The sequence below is a fragment of the Rhododendron vialii genome, chromosome 9a (genome assembly GCF_030253575.1).
Source record: "Rhododendron vialii isolate Sample 1 chromosome 9a, ASM3025357v1".
NCBI lineage: Eukaryota > Viridiplantae > Streptophyta > Magnoliopsida > Ericales > Ericaceae > Rhododendron > Rhododendron vialii.
The window spans coordinates 7,845,368-7,864,557 of record NC_080565.1 but is presented as its reverse complement, the minus strand read 5'-3'; the positions used below and the strand labels follow the sequence as shown (position 1 = coordinate 7,864,557).

The 19,190-nt window shown below is 38.8% G+C and overlaps 1 protein-coding gene across 1 annotated transcript; it reads right to left on the bottom strand.

Moving 5' to 3' along the window:
- Nucleotides 1–2,387: 2,387 nt before the first annotated feature.
- On the bottom strand, nt 2,388–15,283 carry LOC131300350 (uncharacterized). Its single transcript, XM_058326134.1, has 5 exons — nt 14,512–15,283; nt 7,917–8,021; nt 7,753–7,809; nt 6,766–7,072; nt 2,388–3,231 (listed from the first exon to the last, which is right to left on the bottom strand). Exons 1-5 carry the CDS (start codon nt 15,151–15,153, stop codon nt 3,104–3,106), a joined length of 1,239 nt encoding a protein of 412 aa, XP_058182117.1. The 5' UTR covers nt 15,154–15,283; the 3' UTR covers nt 2,388–3,103.
- Between the last annotated feature and the right edge of the window lie 3,907 nt (nt 15,284–19,190).

Below are 19,190 nucleotides of genomic sequence, written 5' to 3'. Positions count from 1 at the left end.
TGAAATCCTCAAGAGCTAAGGTTGTTTGGGCTGCTGTCTGTGTTCCTAAGAAGGAACGAGGTCTAGGCTTCAAGAGGCTCATTGAGTGGAACAGGGCTTCAATGTTAAGGCATTCATGGGCAATCTACAAAAAAGAGGATATTTTGTGGGTCAAATGGATTCACTCTAAAGTAATAAAAAATCTTTGTATCTGGTCTATGGATCTTCCTCAAGATTCATCTTGTACGCTAAGGAAGATCTTCGGATCGTGAAGAGATGGTCAGCGGTTTATTCAAAATAGGATTGTGAATGGATGTAACACTTTCCTATAGTTAGACAATTGGCATTCCCTTGGCCCTCTGTATATGAAGTATGGGGATAGGGTGGCTTTCAATTTAGGGAGATCCCTTAATGCGAAAGTTAGTTCTATAGTCCATAATGGGGGATGGAGATGGCCTAGGAACAGAAATGTTAGTATTAAAGAGATCATGGATAATACTGCTCCTGACCTGATTACCAATGAAGGAAGAGAAGATGCAGTTCTCTGGACTCTGACTGCTAATGGCTGTTATTCTACCAAGTCAGCTTGGGAAGCTTTGCGCTCCAAAGCCCCTAAAGTTGGTTCATGGCCCATGGTTTGGTACAAAAAACATGTCCCAAGATATGGGCGGAGGCACTTAGGGACAAGTGGGGTCTAGTGATCCCACTCACTTTGATTTTCCATAATAACATTTCATATAGTTTACAACCAAAGATTTCTATTTTGCCCCCATAAAAAATCTCTAAATTGCCCCAACTTGTATTAAATGCATAGAAATTCCAAACGTTCTTTTCTTTTTGAGAGTTGATAGTGCTAAAAATGAGACTATCATGCATTATTTTTTCAAATATAACAAGTCTTTTGGGGCCAATTATGAGGCAAAAATGAATTATTAGTGCATATCAATCTTAGAGCATCCGAAATGGGTGTGTTAAATTTGTGTATCAAAATATTTGTTAAAGTGTGTATTAGGATAAAAATGGGTCCCACAAGTGTGTTAGATATTGCTAACTTAAGAGTGTGTTAGAGCATCCACAATTAGTGATATATTTGTGTGTTGAAATGTATATTAGGATAAAAATGGGTCCCACAAGTGTGTATTAGGAGTAGTGGACATTGATGTTTTATGGTTGATGTTTGTATTTATAGCTATGAGACCCACTTATTGTTTGCTAGCTTCTTTGCCAAACATGGCGGAGCCCACTTGTCCTTAATGTTAATAGGAATGATTTTAGATTCAAAGTCCAAACAACATTAAGTTGCACGTTTTGCCTTTATTCAAAAAATTTTGCGTTTATTAGTTTTGTGACAAATTTTTGTAGATTATTTTGAGAAATAACCTCTTTTTTAAAAAAGTACACTTTTTTACGTTTTGTACATTCAAAAAAAAATTTGTGTTTGTTAGTTTTGTGCCAGACTTTTGTGGATTATTTTGAGAAATAACCACTTTAAAAAAAAAAAAACACTTTTTTTTATTTCCAATGGAGGACAATGCTATGGTATTACGTTTCTTGAATTATGATTAATTATTACTCCATATGCTTGTAACCTTTACACGTATTACTAAAATCTTTTCTTCATTGTTCAAGAAAATTAATCTTTTTATGCTTGTACGTAGAATATTCTCATGTTTTACTTATGTTGTTTCATACAAATCCTGAATTTGTTCAAGTTCAAAGTAATTAATAAATTTATTTAGTTAATGAAAACCGCGTAATTTTAAATTAAATTGAGGAAGTTTAGGACGTCACATTCAACATTCATGTAAACGGAATGGAGATCTCCAATCCACACATGGAATAGAGAGGATGCGGATCCATATTGCTGGCCGTCCGATTTCCTGTCCTCCATCTCCAACCACATATATTCGACTCCACACCAATAGACAAGTACAAAATATCTGCATTATATAGTAAAATACAAGGTTTTTGTCACCCAGAAAAGGAATTATAGGATGCCAACCTACTTAAAATGAGGATCTAATATTCAAATATTTAAACTTTAGCCAGAATAATTATACAAGTAATTACTTTTTGCAAAGTAAAGTAAAAGAGATGCAATAACTAAGAAAAGAACCAAGAAGGTTGAATTACAAATCCGCAAGATTTTAGTTAACTTTTGGTTTTATGATTTTTTTTTTTGATCGGCAAAATAAAATTTCATTAATCTTTGAGAACAAATACAAAGATTAAACGGACCATAGGTACCCAGCAAAAAAGCCATTCGAAAACCAAACCCTAAAAGAAGGCAAGAAGCCAACCAGAACACCACAACCCAACAACATACACCCAAAGCAAACTAAAGCCAAAATAAACCAAAAACCACGCAGAGAAACAGACGAAAACACCACCAACAAGATGGATCCGATAAAAAAAAATTTGTTTTATGATATAAAATTTGAATAACTGTAAATGTTTCCAACAAAACTGAATGTGGATCTGACGTGGTCATTTTATAGCCCTCGAATTGTTTTATCATCGATGATCCAAAAAAAAAAAATTTGTTTTATCTTCCACGCAAAAACCAAGTGAATCAAGTGCAATACATATTTGCAACACGCTACCTTCCAACACTTCTACGCAATGAGTTGTGGGATACAGCTTTTGTAGTCCAACCAACTGGGACGGACTCAATTGGTCATTAAGCCGAGGATTTGAGCCTTGTCATGGCAAGAACCCCCTCCCCAGGCTACGGCATATGCATATCCTGTAACCAGGGCAAAAATCGTATAGCCCACACCCAACCTGTCTATTGTGCAGCAAGAGGAGGCAATAAATGTTTCTACCTATATCGATTTGTCCCATAATCAAATTGACTTGTTAAATTGACAAGGAGAATAAGCGCCGCAAGAGCAATAACATGAAAAGAAGCACGTTGGGTGGTCGGTCTTCGTCAGTTGCTTTCCTTTTGCGATTGAACGAGATTGGTGTTTGTTGCTCAATCGCTTTTCCTAGCCTATATCGACTTTCTTACTTTCTTTTACAACCATACCTCTCCACACGTCGACTGTCAGCGTAAACCTGCTGATGAAATGCTATGGACAACGATCTTTGCCTCGTCACTAACTAGATGAACGTTGGTGATTCATGCACAATATCTTGCATTGTGCTCACCTTTCCTCACTTCTGCCTTCATTGAGCACAGGATGTGGCAGCACACACATGCTTTGTGAAACAAGATGGCAGACATAAGATGAGGGGCCTTCCAACTGACTGATCAAACATAAACTACAGCTCTAGTTACAAGGATATCAAAAGCAACTAGCCGATGTAATGTAAGACAAAATATTACCGTTAGAAGATTGCAATAGCTAGAAGTACCGTTGAGCTTTGTTAGCTAAGGGTCCAAAGCAAACTTTCAAGATTCAATTCAACAACTAGCCGTTACACAATGCTACTGGAAACTATTTTTGATGTAGCAGCCAGTAAAACACTAAACGAAAGCTTAGCTATACAGGATTAGCTTTTGGAAACACACTTGAACTGCAATAATGATATGCTGCACATAAAAAAGCCTTATACTTGCTTGAGCAAACATTACAGATAAACAAGCTTTTTTATGAGATTGAATTCAAAAAAAGCCTTACACTCGCTTGAGCAAACAATACACAGAAACACAATTGCAAAGTAAGCTGGAGAAAGAAGGCAACAAAACAATCAAAAGGACATTTAAGCTTTTTATATTCTTTGGCAACACGACGACATCTCAATAACGATACACTAGCTCACATTGACATATCAATATTATACAGCAGCAGAAGATTACATTCCTTTGTTAGCACGTTTCCCCTAATGCACCGAAACACCTTCCTACATCACATTCACACATGTACAGCAACAAATGCTGTGCAATGGAGGAGTTGATTAGTACATGAAAGATTGCAGCTTATATTGTCTAAGTTAAAGTCTCATAATTTTAGAGCATGAATTGATCGTAATCTGGCATGTATATGGACGATTAGCTTTTGTTGCTTGCTATTACAAGTTTTTATAACACGTTCCTTCATATTTCACATATAGGTCACCAATTGCTGTTTCTTAAGAGCCCGCATAATGAGATACGAAGAAAGCACATCTTGGCTATAGCATTTTCGTTAGATTGATGACTATGGGCTCAAAGGTTAGAAAAATACAGTAGTAATGGTTCAAATCTCATGCTTTAACATTGAAGTCATGTGCTTCTGTGAAATCTGATGCAGGACGATTAAGTAAAGAAATATAAACTACTGATAGGGAACAAGACATGATAATGTATTTAATCCTGGCGGATATTTATTTGTGTGATTACTATGTATAACTGTATAAGGAAATTATTTAGGAGATTTATTTGTTATTTAAGAGTTTGTATTTCGATAATTTTGGGCTGTGTCCCAGTGGAGCTAAAAAGTTGGTCAGCTATTGGTTATACAGTGGGGAAACAGAAATGTTGAAGAAGCAACTGCTGGGATCAATTGTCTCGATGAGACCACATTGATGGATCTTCAGATATCAAAGATTTGGAGTCAGGACGATCAAGAACGTCACAGAAGAAGACTGATCTGGTAGTGCCAGTCCGATATGATGATGATGGTCAGCCGACAATGATTTATGGTGCTAAGATTTGAATGATGGTGTGATCCAAGTTGAAATTGGTGATGAGTACTGTAGCTGCAACAAATCTGGTGGTGAGTACGAGGATGGGATGAGCAACGAACTCATGACGGTAAACATACCCAAGCAGTGAAGATTTGCGATGGTGACGGCACAAGCCACGTGGATGCTGATATGACTGTCGAACTGTCTTTTTTTTGTTTCTTTTTCTAAGTGAAGAAATTGATGGAAGCAAAAACGAGCACTGATATGGATCGATGTTTGCTCTAGTATGCAGGACGATTAAACAAAAGAAATATGAAGTCTTACGTATGCACACCTAAAGAAGCCCTAGAAATCTACAGCTAGGGATGCAATGGCATCCACGACAATACTCAACAGAAATTCGTTCCATAGCATAAAACTAATTCAATAAATGGGCCCTTCCACATGATAACTGCAAATTAAGATAAATATCATACCAAATTCAAACGATAAGCCCTAATAACAACAAAATCTTCTAAAACATATGCTTATATAGTAATTTTACACAGACAAATTATTTCCAGGATCAAATAAGAATATCATGTCTTGTTCCTATCAAGATCCTGATTAGGTATTCGTTTTATGGTAAAAATTTGAGACAATAGCGCAACAAAGTAACTCAGATAAGGAGATATTCACTGAATGGAATACTGAATCTGGGTGTTGAAGTGATCTCTAAATTAGTGATAGAGAGCCAATATCGTCATGTCCTTGCCATAGCTACCATTACAATAAACATTTAAGCGAGCATCATGTAACGCGCATTTCTTACAGGCAGGCCTCTACAAGTGACTTGATGCGACCAAGAGTTGAGAAATTGTATCTGAACACTTATATTGATTTCTGGTGACATTGCTACAGCCTACATTATTTATTTAAGGCTATAATAGTCAAGCTTAAAGTTTTACAATTCTAGCATAAATTATTAGTTTCCTTCCGAATAACCCTAAGGGTTATTAGGATTATGATTTCTTCCAATATTTAACAGTTTAAGATAGATAGTTGCAGTTGCAGGGCAGAATGAAATTGTTTGATTTCTTCCAATATTTAACAGTTTAAGATAGATAGTTGCAGTTGCAGGGAAGAATGAAATTGATTGTCAAACAATTTCATTGACGCTTCTCTTTCTTTCCTGATTTCTTACGTATTCTCTGGAATCAATATAAATTGAGGCCACTACTCTGGGCCTTCATGGGGAATCATCTAAACAAATTGACAAAAGTATTGCAGATTGAGCCTTTGCCATCTCCTTGTCCTAATACTAATGTATTTGATGTTCTCATATCATGTGATGCCAAGGAAAGATTGTCGCATGACGTGAGAAATAATTGTCCTTTCTCTTGTGTGGCCATGGCTTCTGTAACACTGCATGTAGACTGGCCCAGTAACTTTTTGGAGCCTAACCACATGTCCCAAGATGCTTAATCACAAGTTACTAGCAGTTGCTTGCATGGTTCCTTATATATCCAGGATCACCAATGTAGACTCCCGAGGTCGGATGGGGTGTTACAGTTTATTCTTGTTCCTTTTTTCTCGGGCTTGTGTTTGTTTGTTACCCTGCCTTCCCTTTTGAGGTGGGAGAGGATGCATGCATTAGGCTTAGGTGCATCTTGTTTTTCATGGTTTGCTCCACCATCATCTTGTTTAGCCCATTGGGTAGGCATTGAGCCTTGCTTCTCTTTAATTTTTCATAACAAGAAGCCCAGATAACCACACACACAGACACAAAAACGCCAATGATGTGTCAATCCTGCCACGAGAATTCTGCTTCCCTGCATCAGCTTCAGGGGTTATCTAGCACTCTGTTTTATGACTCAACTTTTATGTTCCTCTTCATTCCCTACAACGACAACCAATCGCACAGAAAAGGGAATCTAGGTTCGACAGAAAAACATAATAAGAAGAAGAAGATTAAATGGAAGAGAATTATTAGTAATCTGATCTGTAATATATTCCTGTAGTAAGTTGCACTCCAACAAACCATAGAAACAGGATAGCACATAGTTGCCGAAATTCACGTCTTAGAAAAAGCAGACAAACATAGTAAGATGTACTTTTAAACTTTAGTTGATACTGCGAGACATATTAAGCATTTACTTGCTGGAGGAAATTAAGAAAAAGGGAACAGCGGACCTGTCCCGCCTTCCTTGTCAGCATCAGGAATGGTGGAGTAGCAATACAGGTTGTTGGTCATTTCCCAGCTCCAGTCCTCCTTCCTCACCACCAACATGCGGGGCCAACGGTTAATCCTAACATAGTGATCCCTGATCGTTCCTTCTCCCATGAAACTAGTGACAATAGAATAACAAGACTCATGGCCGCCCCATACCTCATCACCAGGGTCTGCAGTTAAGCTCCCATCTGGATGAAAGTAGCGCCGCATGGGTTGACCAGTTCCCTTCCAATAAGGATCAAGATTTCGCCAATATTCTGGGGCTGCCTAGAGGATTAAAAAATGTTAGACTGTTCAATGGGAAATGTCAGGAGGAGTAATCTTGATGAAAGTCACCATAAAATTGCACGACTGAGGGGTGTAAAACGAGTGGGTTGGTGTGAATTTTAGTGGGTCATTAATGGTTGGTCCTTTGATTGGTCATTTACCCATTTATGATCCATTTCACTACCTCATAGTTACCCTAACAAAATCAAACATGACATACCCATGAACCCACTTATCAATCTTACATTGTAACTATACACATGCATGTATTCACATGTAAACATTGCATACACACTATGCATTCTCAAACGTTGCTGATATAAAACAGTTTCCCTATGATGGTGCAAATTGTTCTGTTTCAGAATAAAAGGACACAGTTTTCTGGAAAAGGGTAAAAAGAATTTGTATAGCGTTGAGAGCCACCATATTGCAAGGTCATTAATGAGTGGTTCTCAATAAGGAAACAAGAGATTTAGCAAAGATTAATTGGATGTGAACTTCAGAAAATCAACAGATATAGCAGATTTATTTCTTCCTACTAAACTTTCCAGTGTTTAAACAGCTCGAGATCCAAGGTGCATCATAACAACCATGTCAATAAACAGTTCTGTGAAGAACACAAAGTGAGTCAAAATATCCTACAGGCTTAAGAAATAAACCTTAACTTAAACAGCACATACCTCGTTAAAGTGAAACTCCCAAACATGATCACACAGATCTTCCTTCATGATGCGGGTCTGTAATCAAAAAAAAAAATTATTTTTTGGGCGTTAGAAGGAACCAGTATAAAATCTTTACAGCTCGTGTCTGATGGGGGAGAGAGAGAGAGATGCTAGTTACATACCCGTTGACCATCCATCACAGATATTGAGTAAGTGGCCAACTTTGACAACCCCCGGACTTGAGATGACCGAGGTATGTGTGCTTTTCCAAGCCATAATTCCTCACACTGCAAAAGAAAGTAAGCATATGCATTATATGCCCAAACCACACAATTGCCCTTGCTACCGCGACACAGTTTTTATGCCAGGTAGCCTACCTAAACTCGTGCACAATATATTACCAGCAACTATTGAAAATTCAGCCGAAAAGTTCCAACACAGATGGACAGAAGGAATTTAGTAAAATAAACCATCTATGCAAGGCAATCTACTCTAGCCTAGAGATAATGATTCAGCAAAAGGCACGAGCATTGGGCTACACTGAATTACCTCTGCCCAAATGCTGACATGCAAGGACAAGAAACAGAAGAATCAAATGAAAGACAGCTGCTAAAAACAAAAGAATGCTAGTCAGCTGTCTAGCACATTCAACAACCTATTAGACGTGTGCTTGTTTCAAGAATTGCAACCTTGAACATTCTTACGACAATTAAAACCCCTTTACAAACACAGATAATTAACACAAAAAACCAACTCTTTCTCAATCCTCTACTTTAACTTTTTAGAGATCTGAAGCCCTATCACTCTTCATCTCTATTGTTATTAACTGTTAAAGCATCCAACTCAAAACCAATTGGCAATGAGTGGAGAGACCGCCCAGGCTCATATACTAGTTTTGGAGGAGATAATTAACCGATGTGGACAGTTTCCAACACTCCCCCTCACGTGCAACCCCTGACTCGCACGTGGAGAGGTCAACAAAGGATCCGGAATACACGGATCACAATGATATAAAGTGCAACTATGGCACAAACAAAGGAGAAAAGCCTCCGAAAACCTAGCTCTGATACCATGTTAAAGCATCCAACTCAAAACCAATTGGCAATGAGTGGAGAGGCCGCCCAGACTCATATACTAGTTTTGGAGGAGATATTTAATCGATGTGGGACAATTTCCAACATTAACTATAACATAGTTCCAAAGCTAGGCTCCGGAAGCTTTTATTATCAATTTGTTAGTACTTTATTTGTACCATTGGTGCACCTTGTTAGTCTATTTTCTTCGTAGCAGCTAAGTAGCACCAACATGGGCACGCAACATGACAGATATGCAGTGGCGGAGCCAGGATTCGGACGTGGGGCTGGCACCATTCAATGAAAATGTAGTTACATGTCATGCAAAAAGAAATGAAGAAAAAAATGAAGTGTAAAGTCATATAATTAGGTTTTGTCGTGGGTTTTCTTTTCTTTTTTTTAAAAAGAAATAAAGGCTTGCTTCAACTCTATTATGGTATGTAAATGCAAGACATTACGATATTAATTTTTCTTAATCCGAACCTATCATACTCTCTAATTTTCATTTTTTTCAGTATTTGTACAAAGTATTAGTTTTTTTGTACTCATAAATACCTAGTCGAACCACATTAGTTTTTAAAAAGTTTATGTGTTCGAATGGGTCCTGAAAAGATTTAATTTTCAAATGGGTCAACATTTCAGTTCCAATTAGTGGGAAAAAGTTACAAACCTTGTAAGAATGAAGAGAGAGAGAGAGAGAGAGAGAGAGAGAGAGAGAGAGACTGCTACTTTACCAAGCATAACATTGTGTAAAAATGTTCAAGTATTTTTATTTAACCTTATCATGTGTAATTTATTTATTTTTTTCTTGGTATTTTCGAAACAGGGGTAGCACGTGCCACCTCCTCTCACTAACTACCTCCGCCCCTGTGGATATGCACTCACTCTATGACATGTAAATTTTAATTTAACTGGGCACACTAACACGTTTGGGAAACGTTCAAAAATATATTTAAGATACCTGATATCTCGTTTGTTGTTAGTATGGTAAGTCAGTTCATCTCAACTCCTCATCTTCCACATTGGGAAGCTTGTCTTGTATCTTAAGGCTCATCCTAGACGTGGTCTATTTTATCGTTCAAATGGTCATTTGCGTGTTGAGGCCTTTACTGACGCTGATTCGGCAGGATCACCATCTAATAAATGGTCGGTACTGTACTTTTGTCGATGGCAATCTAGTTACCTAGAAGAGCAAGAAACAAACTCTTGGTTGGTTGGCGCGTGGTGGTGATCGGCCCTTGCATCTGCTTCATGCTTAGCGTCTGTGGCAGTGTGTGGTGGCAGATCTGTCGGTGCTTTCTTTCATTGGCGACTCTTGAGCCTTTTTGGGACTGGCGATTCACGGCCGGTTCATGGCGGTTCAGCTCTCGTGGTGGATTTCCCGCCGGCGGTCTCTACTATCCACCCCTTTGATTCATCTATTCCAATGTTGCCGCTGCTGCTACACCTTCATCTTCCTCCTTTCCGTTGTTTCTGCTACCGCTGCCGTCTCCCTGGCCTTAGTTGTCGACCGCTGGTTGTACCTGTTGGGGTTACCGGTTTTGCTTAACAGCTAGGTCGATCTCCGTGGGTTTGGGGGTGAAGCCGTGTGTCTCCGCCGGTCCTACTCCTGGGTTCGACCGGATTTATGGCCTAACGGCTTGCGAGGTGATGGTGGTAGTCGTTGGTTTCTGATGGGACCTCCTGGTTGTCCGCTCTGTGGTGGATTGTCGGCGCCAGTGGTTGTGGTCTGCGGCCGTGGAGTCTGGTGGTGTTTTGGTGCTGGTGGTAGTGATGGCTAGGGTTAGATGTGTGCTAGGGCTTTACTAGTTGGGCTCATCCCATGTTACTTGGACTTTTAGGCCTCTTGGGTGATTGGGCTGCGTCCCATTTGTTATAATTGTTTTATCTGGGCTTTTAGGCCTTTAGGTGTTGGGGCTTTGTTCCCATTGGGTGTTGCCTTGGTTAGCTCCTTGCCAATCAAGGGTTTGGGTCTCGGATTGGACTTTACGTTCTCACCTTGTCCTATTAATTTTTGTAACAATTTCAAAGGTTAACAAAATTCCTTTTTGCCGTTCAAAGAAAAAAGTGTCATTTGGCGCTACTACCAAAAGGCACAACCAGAAACTCCCAAACCGTCCCTTGCATTACTCAACGTAGATATCAAAATCTCCACCATGAATTCAGCACATTATAGAAGCACACAGAAAACAATACGTTTGACAAATGGAGAGTAAAAAGCTCATGGAGTGTGCTTAGTGGCATAACAGAATTCAAATGTACCAGACAGGTATATGTTCCTTGCCAAACATGCTTTGCCCACCATTTTTTTCCCTAATAACTAGGTGTCCGGGCCAGCATGAGTTCACCTCAACTAATGTCGGGGCCCTGAGGTTAACGATCGAGCAAATCCTCCGGTGGCCCCAAAGGAGTTGATGGCACCTAAGAGGTTTCAAAGCTTAGACCTTAGAAGAGAGCAAACCCCTAAGTCCCAGCCCTTGACCACCAAGCCAACCCCTTGGGGTTAACATGGTCCACTTTGCAGATTTTGTGCAAGAAAAAACTGTTAGAACCTAAAAGAATAGAAAATGTACGAATATGCAAAGGAGGCAAACTGCTAGCCAGAATGCTTCCAAACCCACCTCAATAATCAATAACATAAATGGTGCCAACACCACTGTCTGGCCATATATCAAGAACATGCTTTGCAGAACTCGAGATTGAATCAGGACAGAAAAGAAAAGCAACAAAAACTATGTGGATGTGCGAACAGCAAACTACCACCCAATGCTCAATTAATTCTTCATAGGTAAAATCGCATAAACCCAAAATTGGAGTAGATTCAAAGCTATTCTCTTGACTAAATCCGTGAGAATACATTCTCAATCACCATCCATTAAGTTACTATAAACAAAGCAACAAAAGGCAACAAAAACCCGATTGGCTATCAAAGGAAACCCAAAACATAAGCAAAAAAACCCAATTGTCAAACTTCTCCGGCTCTCTAAAACTTGATTAGAGACTATGTTACATGAATCCTTCATTTTGGTTCAAGTACCCGTGTCAATGTGGTTCAAGTACCCGTATCAATGTGTCCGACGCCCATATCCATTAGGACACTCGGATCCTCTAATGTTATGATATTTACGGCAAAGAAATATCAAATTAGCTAGAAAAGCGATATTTCGAGTATTTCACATAGACAAGAAATAGCAAAAACATATTTTTATTAACCCCTTATTGTTTAAGTACATTTATAAATATAATTTACGGTATATATTTGAAAAACTATGCAAATATATCCTACAAACAAGTGTTCAGGACATGTCCCCGTATCATACCCAATTTGCGGACACATATCCAATTTGGGGACACATATCCCAGTATCCTAAGATTTAAGTTTAGGAAGGTCTGACGCTTGAACTTGCACCCGCACCCGATACTCGCACCCAAGTCCATGTAACATAATTTCCAGACCAATTACCACACTAATAAAAAGTCTCACTAACCAAACCATGAAACACACACATGACACGCCCAATTGTCAAAACACAGTCATAAACCAAGCATTAGAAACCAAACCGAACCGAACCTAACGCCGACACTCGCACATGACACAACCCAATTTTCAGAACAAAAGTATGAACCAATCACCAGAGAGCAAACACGAGCAGAAAATGACAATTAAAGTAACTTGCTACACAAACATACAAGTGAGACAAAACCACTAGCCAAAATGCTTCTGGACAACCTCAATTAACAAGATCACCTAAAACAGCAACAAAACTTCGTATGTTTATAAATGCGAGGGGGGGGGGGGGGGGGGGTGGTGTGGCAATTGAAAATGAAATAGGTAAAGTATAAAAGTAGTAAATAACTAGGTGCAAAAATTGCCGCTTATAGAACTTGAAGTGTATGCCTGAATCGAATCAAAGAAAACCAAAGTTGGCAACCATCCCACAAGTTATAACCCAATCTCAACTCTCCATATCTGAACTTGCGTAAGACCTTGATTGAACTGTCAACCAAACACACTCCATAATACGAACTTCAAGAAGAATAAAATTAACCACAACAAGAAAGCCCGACACACAACTATACATGTCTCCTGAGGACTCAACAACTGATCCGAAACAAGCCCCACCCACCCAATACTCGTCTCTGCAGTACAGTGGCATGAAACCCCAAATTAGGCTGAACCATATTTAGCCAAAAATGTACCAAGGTTACCAAACACAGCAACAGAAAGCAATAAAACCATAAAATCACAATTGGGTAACCACAAAATCCCAATTCTATATACAAATGTTTTGAGCTCTAAAATACCTCCTACCCCCGTTCCCACACACACTCAACCATAGAAATGTTTTAAGCTCTAAAAGACCTCCAACACACACTTAACCACGTTCCCAATATGCATTTCCCTCTCCCATGGGAATATGGTAATTATCTACAATGGCTTATAGGAAAAACAAGTAAAAGAAAATTTAATGCGTATGGTCTCCGATTCATGAGATTGTATAATAGAAAAAGATAGCAACAACCTCTCAAAAGAAAATTTTTAATAAATTTACTCTCTAAATTCGTAACTTTACTAGATTGCAATAAAATTATTTCATCCCGTTCATCCAACTCAAATGATATGAATTGTTCACAATCATTTAATAAGGGTGTGTATGGTGGCACTTCCCGAATTTGAAAAAAATCTAAAACAAACACAGAAACCCAATTGCTAATAACCCTCTGAAATTTCACTACAGACCAATTACCCGAAACTAACTCGAAAACACAATCAGCATCATAACCCAAATAGAACCAAAGCCAGAAAACAAAAAAACAAAAACAAAAACAAAAAACCCAATTGTCACATTCACCCAGAAACCTTACACTGTGTTTAGAACTTGGATGAAAGTGAGAGAAGAGAAAAAGAAAAGAAAAGAATTAAGGGGGGAAATGGGAAAAAGGCAGAAAAAAAAAAAAAACTACAATGCACAATACTTGAATTTGTTATTTTCTCCACTCTTCCTTTACAAACCAATTTTCTCCTTTCTTTTATTTTCCATAGACCAAAATGAGAATCTAAACCGTTCCACCACCTTAGGTGGAAAACCCACGATTTCCACCGCCGATTGTGGGCCTCATCGTGCATTTGTTGTTGAGATCTAAACCGTTCATCTTGATTAAAAATCGATAGGTGTATCAAAAATTGGATTTTAGTTTATAAAATAGACGGCCATGGAAAATTTAACTTTAAAGACTCATACCGTCCATTTTACAAATCAAAAATTAATTTTTGTTTTTTCTATTTCAAGTTGAATTACCAAAAAAAAAAATTTGAAATACCTATCGATGTTCAATGGAACTAACTTTTTGCATGGCTGTACTACCCTGCGATTCTGATGAACGGTTCTGTAACAGTAACAAATCCATGATGGAGCCCACAAATTGCGGCAGTAACTTGGGCTTTTCGACCTAGGGTGGAAAGAACTTAATATCAAGTAAATACCCTGTAAAACTTACTGATAAAAAAAAAAATTACCCCCTGAAACTTCACTACAGACCAATTAGCCCAACCTAACTCGAAATGGCAATCAGCATCATAACCCAACCGGAACCAAACCCAGAAAACAAAACAAAAACAAAAACTATCACATTCGGTCAAAAACCTTATATCAAAACGAGAATTTCAAGAAAATCCCAAACAAATTCAAGATCAAAATCAAACCTTGGCAGTCCAGAGCCGGTCGCTGGAAGCAACTCCGTACCACCCACGTGAGACAAGAAGCGATAGTGCCACGCTGCGTGCGTCGAGATTCTTCAGTACCTTCATCATGATATCTGAGCCAAACAACACCAGAGGATCCTGCTCATTATTCACAACACCCCCCTCCTTCTCTTTCTCTCTCTTCCTCTTTTTTCTCTTCTTCTTCTTCTTCACAGAATCCTCCGCCGCGCCATCATCGGACGACCCAATCGAGCAGTGTTCATTCCCCACGCCGTCAGCAATTGGGTAGGAGTAGTCATCGGACAACCCAATCGAGCAGTGTTTATTCCCCACGCCGTCAGCAATTGGGTAGGAGTAGTCATCGGACAACCCAATCGAGCAGTGTTTATTCCCCACGCCGTCAGCAATTGGGTAGGAGTAGTCATCGGACAACCCAATCGAGCAGTGTTTATTCCCCACGCCGTCAGCAATTGGGTAGGAGTAGTCATCGGACGACCCAATCGAGCAGTGGTCATTCCCCACGCCGTCAGCAATTGGGTAGGAGTGGTCATTTTCGGGCCCGTCATTTTCAACAACTGGGCTCTTGCCCTTCTTCTGCTTCTCTTCTTGCCCCAACCCTGAGTCGTTGTTCGCCTCAGCCATTGAAGCAAAAGAAGCTCGCGAGAAAACTTGCGATAACGACCAACTGGGTGCGTCATAGATATATACACATGCAAAATGGAGGGGAGAGAGAGAGAGAGAGAGAGGAGGGGATGCGGACAACAACTACGATTACTTCAGGCGATGGAGTATTTTTCTTTGGAGTTTTGTGGGATCGTGTGCGGTGGCAGTGCAGCATAAGGAACCTGCACCCGCAGGTCTGATGACGTGGCGAATCAGCCGAATGTTTAGTGGGTCCGGTGTCCAACTAAGAGTGGGGGTCGGTTTGACGTGGCGGAAGGGTGAGTGATTCTAGCACGTGCTAGAGAGGACAAAATATTGGTTAGCGATATTTGTTTTTTGTTTTTGTGGGTTGAGAAATTGGAACTAGGTCGTTTTGGAATTAAGCAGTGGTATTTGAGAAGAGATTATTGGAGGAAATGAAGATGGAGATATTTGTTTTGGTTTTTTTTTTATTTGGATTTTTGTTTCTTGATAACCGTATGTTCGGATCAATTTACACTCTTGAATAATTCTGTGATCCTTAAACTAAGAACTTGGCAAACCCTCAAAGCTTGAAATGTTTGACATTTATTGAATTCAAACATGCGACTTTTGGTCGGAGATTTTTGGTTTTCGTTTTTTTGTTTGGAGAAATGATTTTGACGATACTTTTTTTAAATGCACTCTACTTCTTGTTTTTTTAGAGAAAAAAAAAGTACTCCATTCGGACATTTTTTATAGTTCAGTATTTCATTATGGATTATACCTTAATAAGTGTTCATTTTATAAAGTTAGTGGGTAAAAATTTGTACATTTTCATTTTGCTTCTAAAAGTAGGTTTTATTTTGAAAAGTTAGTGAGTAAAAGTATAACAATGATGTCTCCATAGAAGGTAAGTATGAAAAAATGAGATAAAAGTTAATGTGAAATATATAGTAATGATGCCTCCTCAATAAGTTAGAGTTACGAAGCTATACTGTACACTTAAAAAGGGACGGAGAGAGTAACATAAAAGTTTTACTAAATAACAAAAAATAGAGTGCCATTATCAAAAAATAGTGTAAAAGTCTATCTTTTTTTTTTTTGGTTTCGTTTTTGGGTTGAGAAATTAAAACCAGGTCGTTTTGGAATTAAGCTGATCACTAGTATTTGAGATAGAGAAGAGGTTATTTTGGAGGAAAGTGAAGCAGCAAAACAGTGGTGTTGACGATTGGGAGAAATCGTCACATAAGAGGATACTTATCTTTCCTTTTTTTTAAACGGCAAAATATTTTTTTATTAATATTTGAAAATAAATTACAAAAATTAAAGAGATTCAAAGCACAATGGATCACGACGGAGCATGAGAAGCCCTCAAAGGAGGCACTCCATCACTCTGACGATCAAATGCCGACAGAACCCAAAAAAAATAAGAGGATACTATCTCAACCAACACAACTTACATTTTGCATTATTTACAAAAAGATTACTTTTGTGGCATCAATATCCCCTCCTGTGACGCCTCCTTATGTGATACTTTCTATGTCCCATAAAATAAGTTCTTTACGAAATTACGTATAATTTTTAAGTATAAAAAATAATGTACTTACCAAAAATTGAAAATTTCACACATATGACGCCTCCTTTGACTATCCGAGTCATTTTTTAAATTGATTAAAATTTGATCTTTTTGCATGATCTTTGTGGATCCTATTAACGTATTGCGTAAGGGAGAGGGATTACATTAAATGAGAGAATCCTGATTCGATTTTGTGAATCCACACTGCCGACATCAAACATTTATTAGCAATCTTTTTTTTCAATATTTGACTTTTGGCGTCTCACACTTCTTTTTTTTTTTTTGATCCGCGTCTCACACTTCATTTGTCAGGCTGAAAAATAGTTCTAATGCACACGCGAGTACAAAAACCTTTGATGCTATTTACCCAAAATTACACACCAAAAAAAAAGAATTTTTTTTTTAGGAGGGCAAAAGGATAATTTTACATATCAACTCACATAAGCAATTGTTGACTAGGGAGAGACATAATGGACCCTTTAAACATACACACACAATACCCAAATTCTCGATGTGGGAGCCAACCCAGCTGAAGCAGATCCAAGAGCCTCACCACTGAAGAGTGACACAACGATAGAGGGCCCAAGAAACCTACACCTGAGGTCAAGCACCCAAACCAAAAACAAAAAAAGAACATTTAGTGCCAAGGTCAAACTATTGTCGCCTAAAACCTTTTTTCTAAGGTCCATCCCACCCACTAAAATAAGTACTTACAAAAAATAAGTATTTATTTTTTTAGAAAATGATTTATCTCATAATACAGAAAATAAGTACTTTAAAAATACAAACTTTAGTGGAACAAGACCTAAATAGGTCACAGAAAAAGGAAATGTCCCCACTTGTTTTATAGTCGTGGATTAATAAATTTCCTTAGTTTAATTTTCAGAATAAGTCCTTACCCGACCAAAAAAAATAGTCTTATTATAGTTTTCCGAAGTTATTTCTGAAACTATTTTTCTTTCTTTGATCAAATTACTCAAAACTAATTCATCTTTCTTTTTTTTGAATGGCAAAAAATTTCATTAATCTTAAAATTGTTACAAAACTAATAGAAACAAAGAAACAACATTATGCTCAAAGAGCAATCTTCTGCCTAATTCAAAACCCAGACTTATAATTGGCAGCTAGTCAATCAAGGATAGCCTTTGGGATGAAGTCTACTTAAAAAGCCGAAGCCCAACACCCACATGGGTCTAAAAATCCAGATATTACAATAAGCTCAAAGACGGGCCAAGCCCAGCCCGAAAGCCAAGCATGGCCCAACACCCATAAAAAAACCTAACCCTACGCAGGTTAAAAGTCGCCAACCACCCATAATCTGATATCCCACTTCCGGCAGCCCGCCGCCACCGGAAAACCCCATGGCCGAACCCAAATCCACAAGACATCGAGAACAACGCCCGTCACAATCCTAACCTGTTGGCAAACCTCCATCACAGCCACCGAAAAGCTGCCATTTCATCTAGTCATTTTTTTTTTTTTTGTCAAACAGAAATGTCATCTAATCATTTTGAAAACACAAAATATCACCCTTTCAGCACCTATAAATAGTTCAATGGCCAAAACGAATTTGGTTTTACATACTCCAGCTGTCAACTAAACAACTAACGCTCCAACAAAATGTTTTAGAGATACACCAAAGTGAAACAAAGTAAATGGCTAGTAACAAGGACGCACACACAAAGAAAGAAGAACCCAACCAAAGACCCAACATGTATTACTTTAGGGTGTCGAACACGGTAACTTCTTCTAGCTGAGGTTGCTCATCAGCACTCTTCGCACATTAAATTTTGCATCAGATTCCATGTTGGTTAAGGATGGGTTTTTGGAATTAACTAACCCTCGCAAGATCGCGACCCTTTGTCCTGACCATTGTAGAACGTGTTCCTCCCCTTCATTTAAACCCCAGCTTTAGAAAGGCCAAACAGCAGGATGTAAGAAAACAAGGGAAACTCACCCTCAAAATCTTAATGTATAAGACTGAAAAAAAAAGGCACCTGTAAAATTGGAAGATGGGCCATGACGAGGGCAAGAAATGTGCGCCAAAGTGTTCCTTGAAATGCAACCACCATACATATAGGTGCCTCATCAGTTTTGTAGTGGCCAAATAAATGGGCTAGGTTGCCAAACCAAGCCAGTGAGTCAAGATGGTTCATTCGGCTTAACTGAGACACTTGACTTGCTAGAGGAACCGAACGGTAACCTGATCGTTCGGTGAGAGATCCGCTCGGATAGGACGTTCAGGATTATTTGCTGGTGCAACCGGATCGCCTTGCTCGGAACCGTTCGGTTCTGGTAACCTGATCGTTTGGTGACAAATCCACTCTTACATGACGTTTGGATTATTCGCCAGTGCACTAGGGTGTCATATTCGGGACTTTTCAGTACACACAACTCGGGATTTTGACGAAGTCGTTCGGGAACAACCGACCCTAACCCTGCATGTGGCTCATGTGATCCGAAGGGGAAGGCTTGTCCT

What these genes read in the sequence shown, in the direction of transcription:
- LOC131300350 (XM_058326134.1), bottom strand. Translation starts at nt 15,153, where the DNA reads ATGGCTGAGGCGAACAACGACTCAGGGTTGGGGCAAGAAGAGAAGCAG. An exon ending in ACCGGCTCTGGACTGCCAAG is followed by an intron (nt 8,022 to 14,511) that starts GTTTGATTTTGA and finishes TTTCTTTTGCAG; the next exon opens with TGTGAGGAATTATGGCTTGG. An exon ending in GGGAGTTTCACTTTAACGAG is followed by an intron (nt 7,073 to 7,752) that starts GTATGTGCTGTT and finishes TTAATCCTCTAG; the next exon opens with GCAGCCCCAGAATATTGGCG.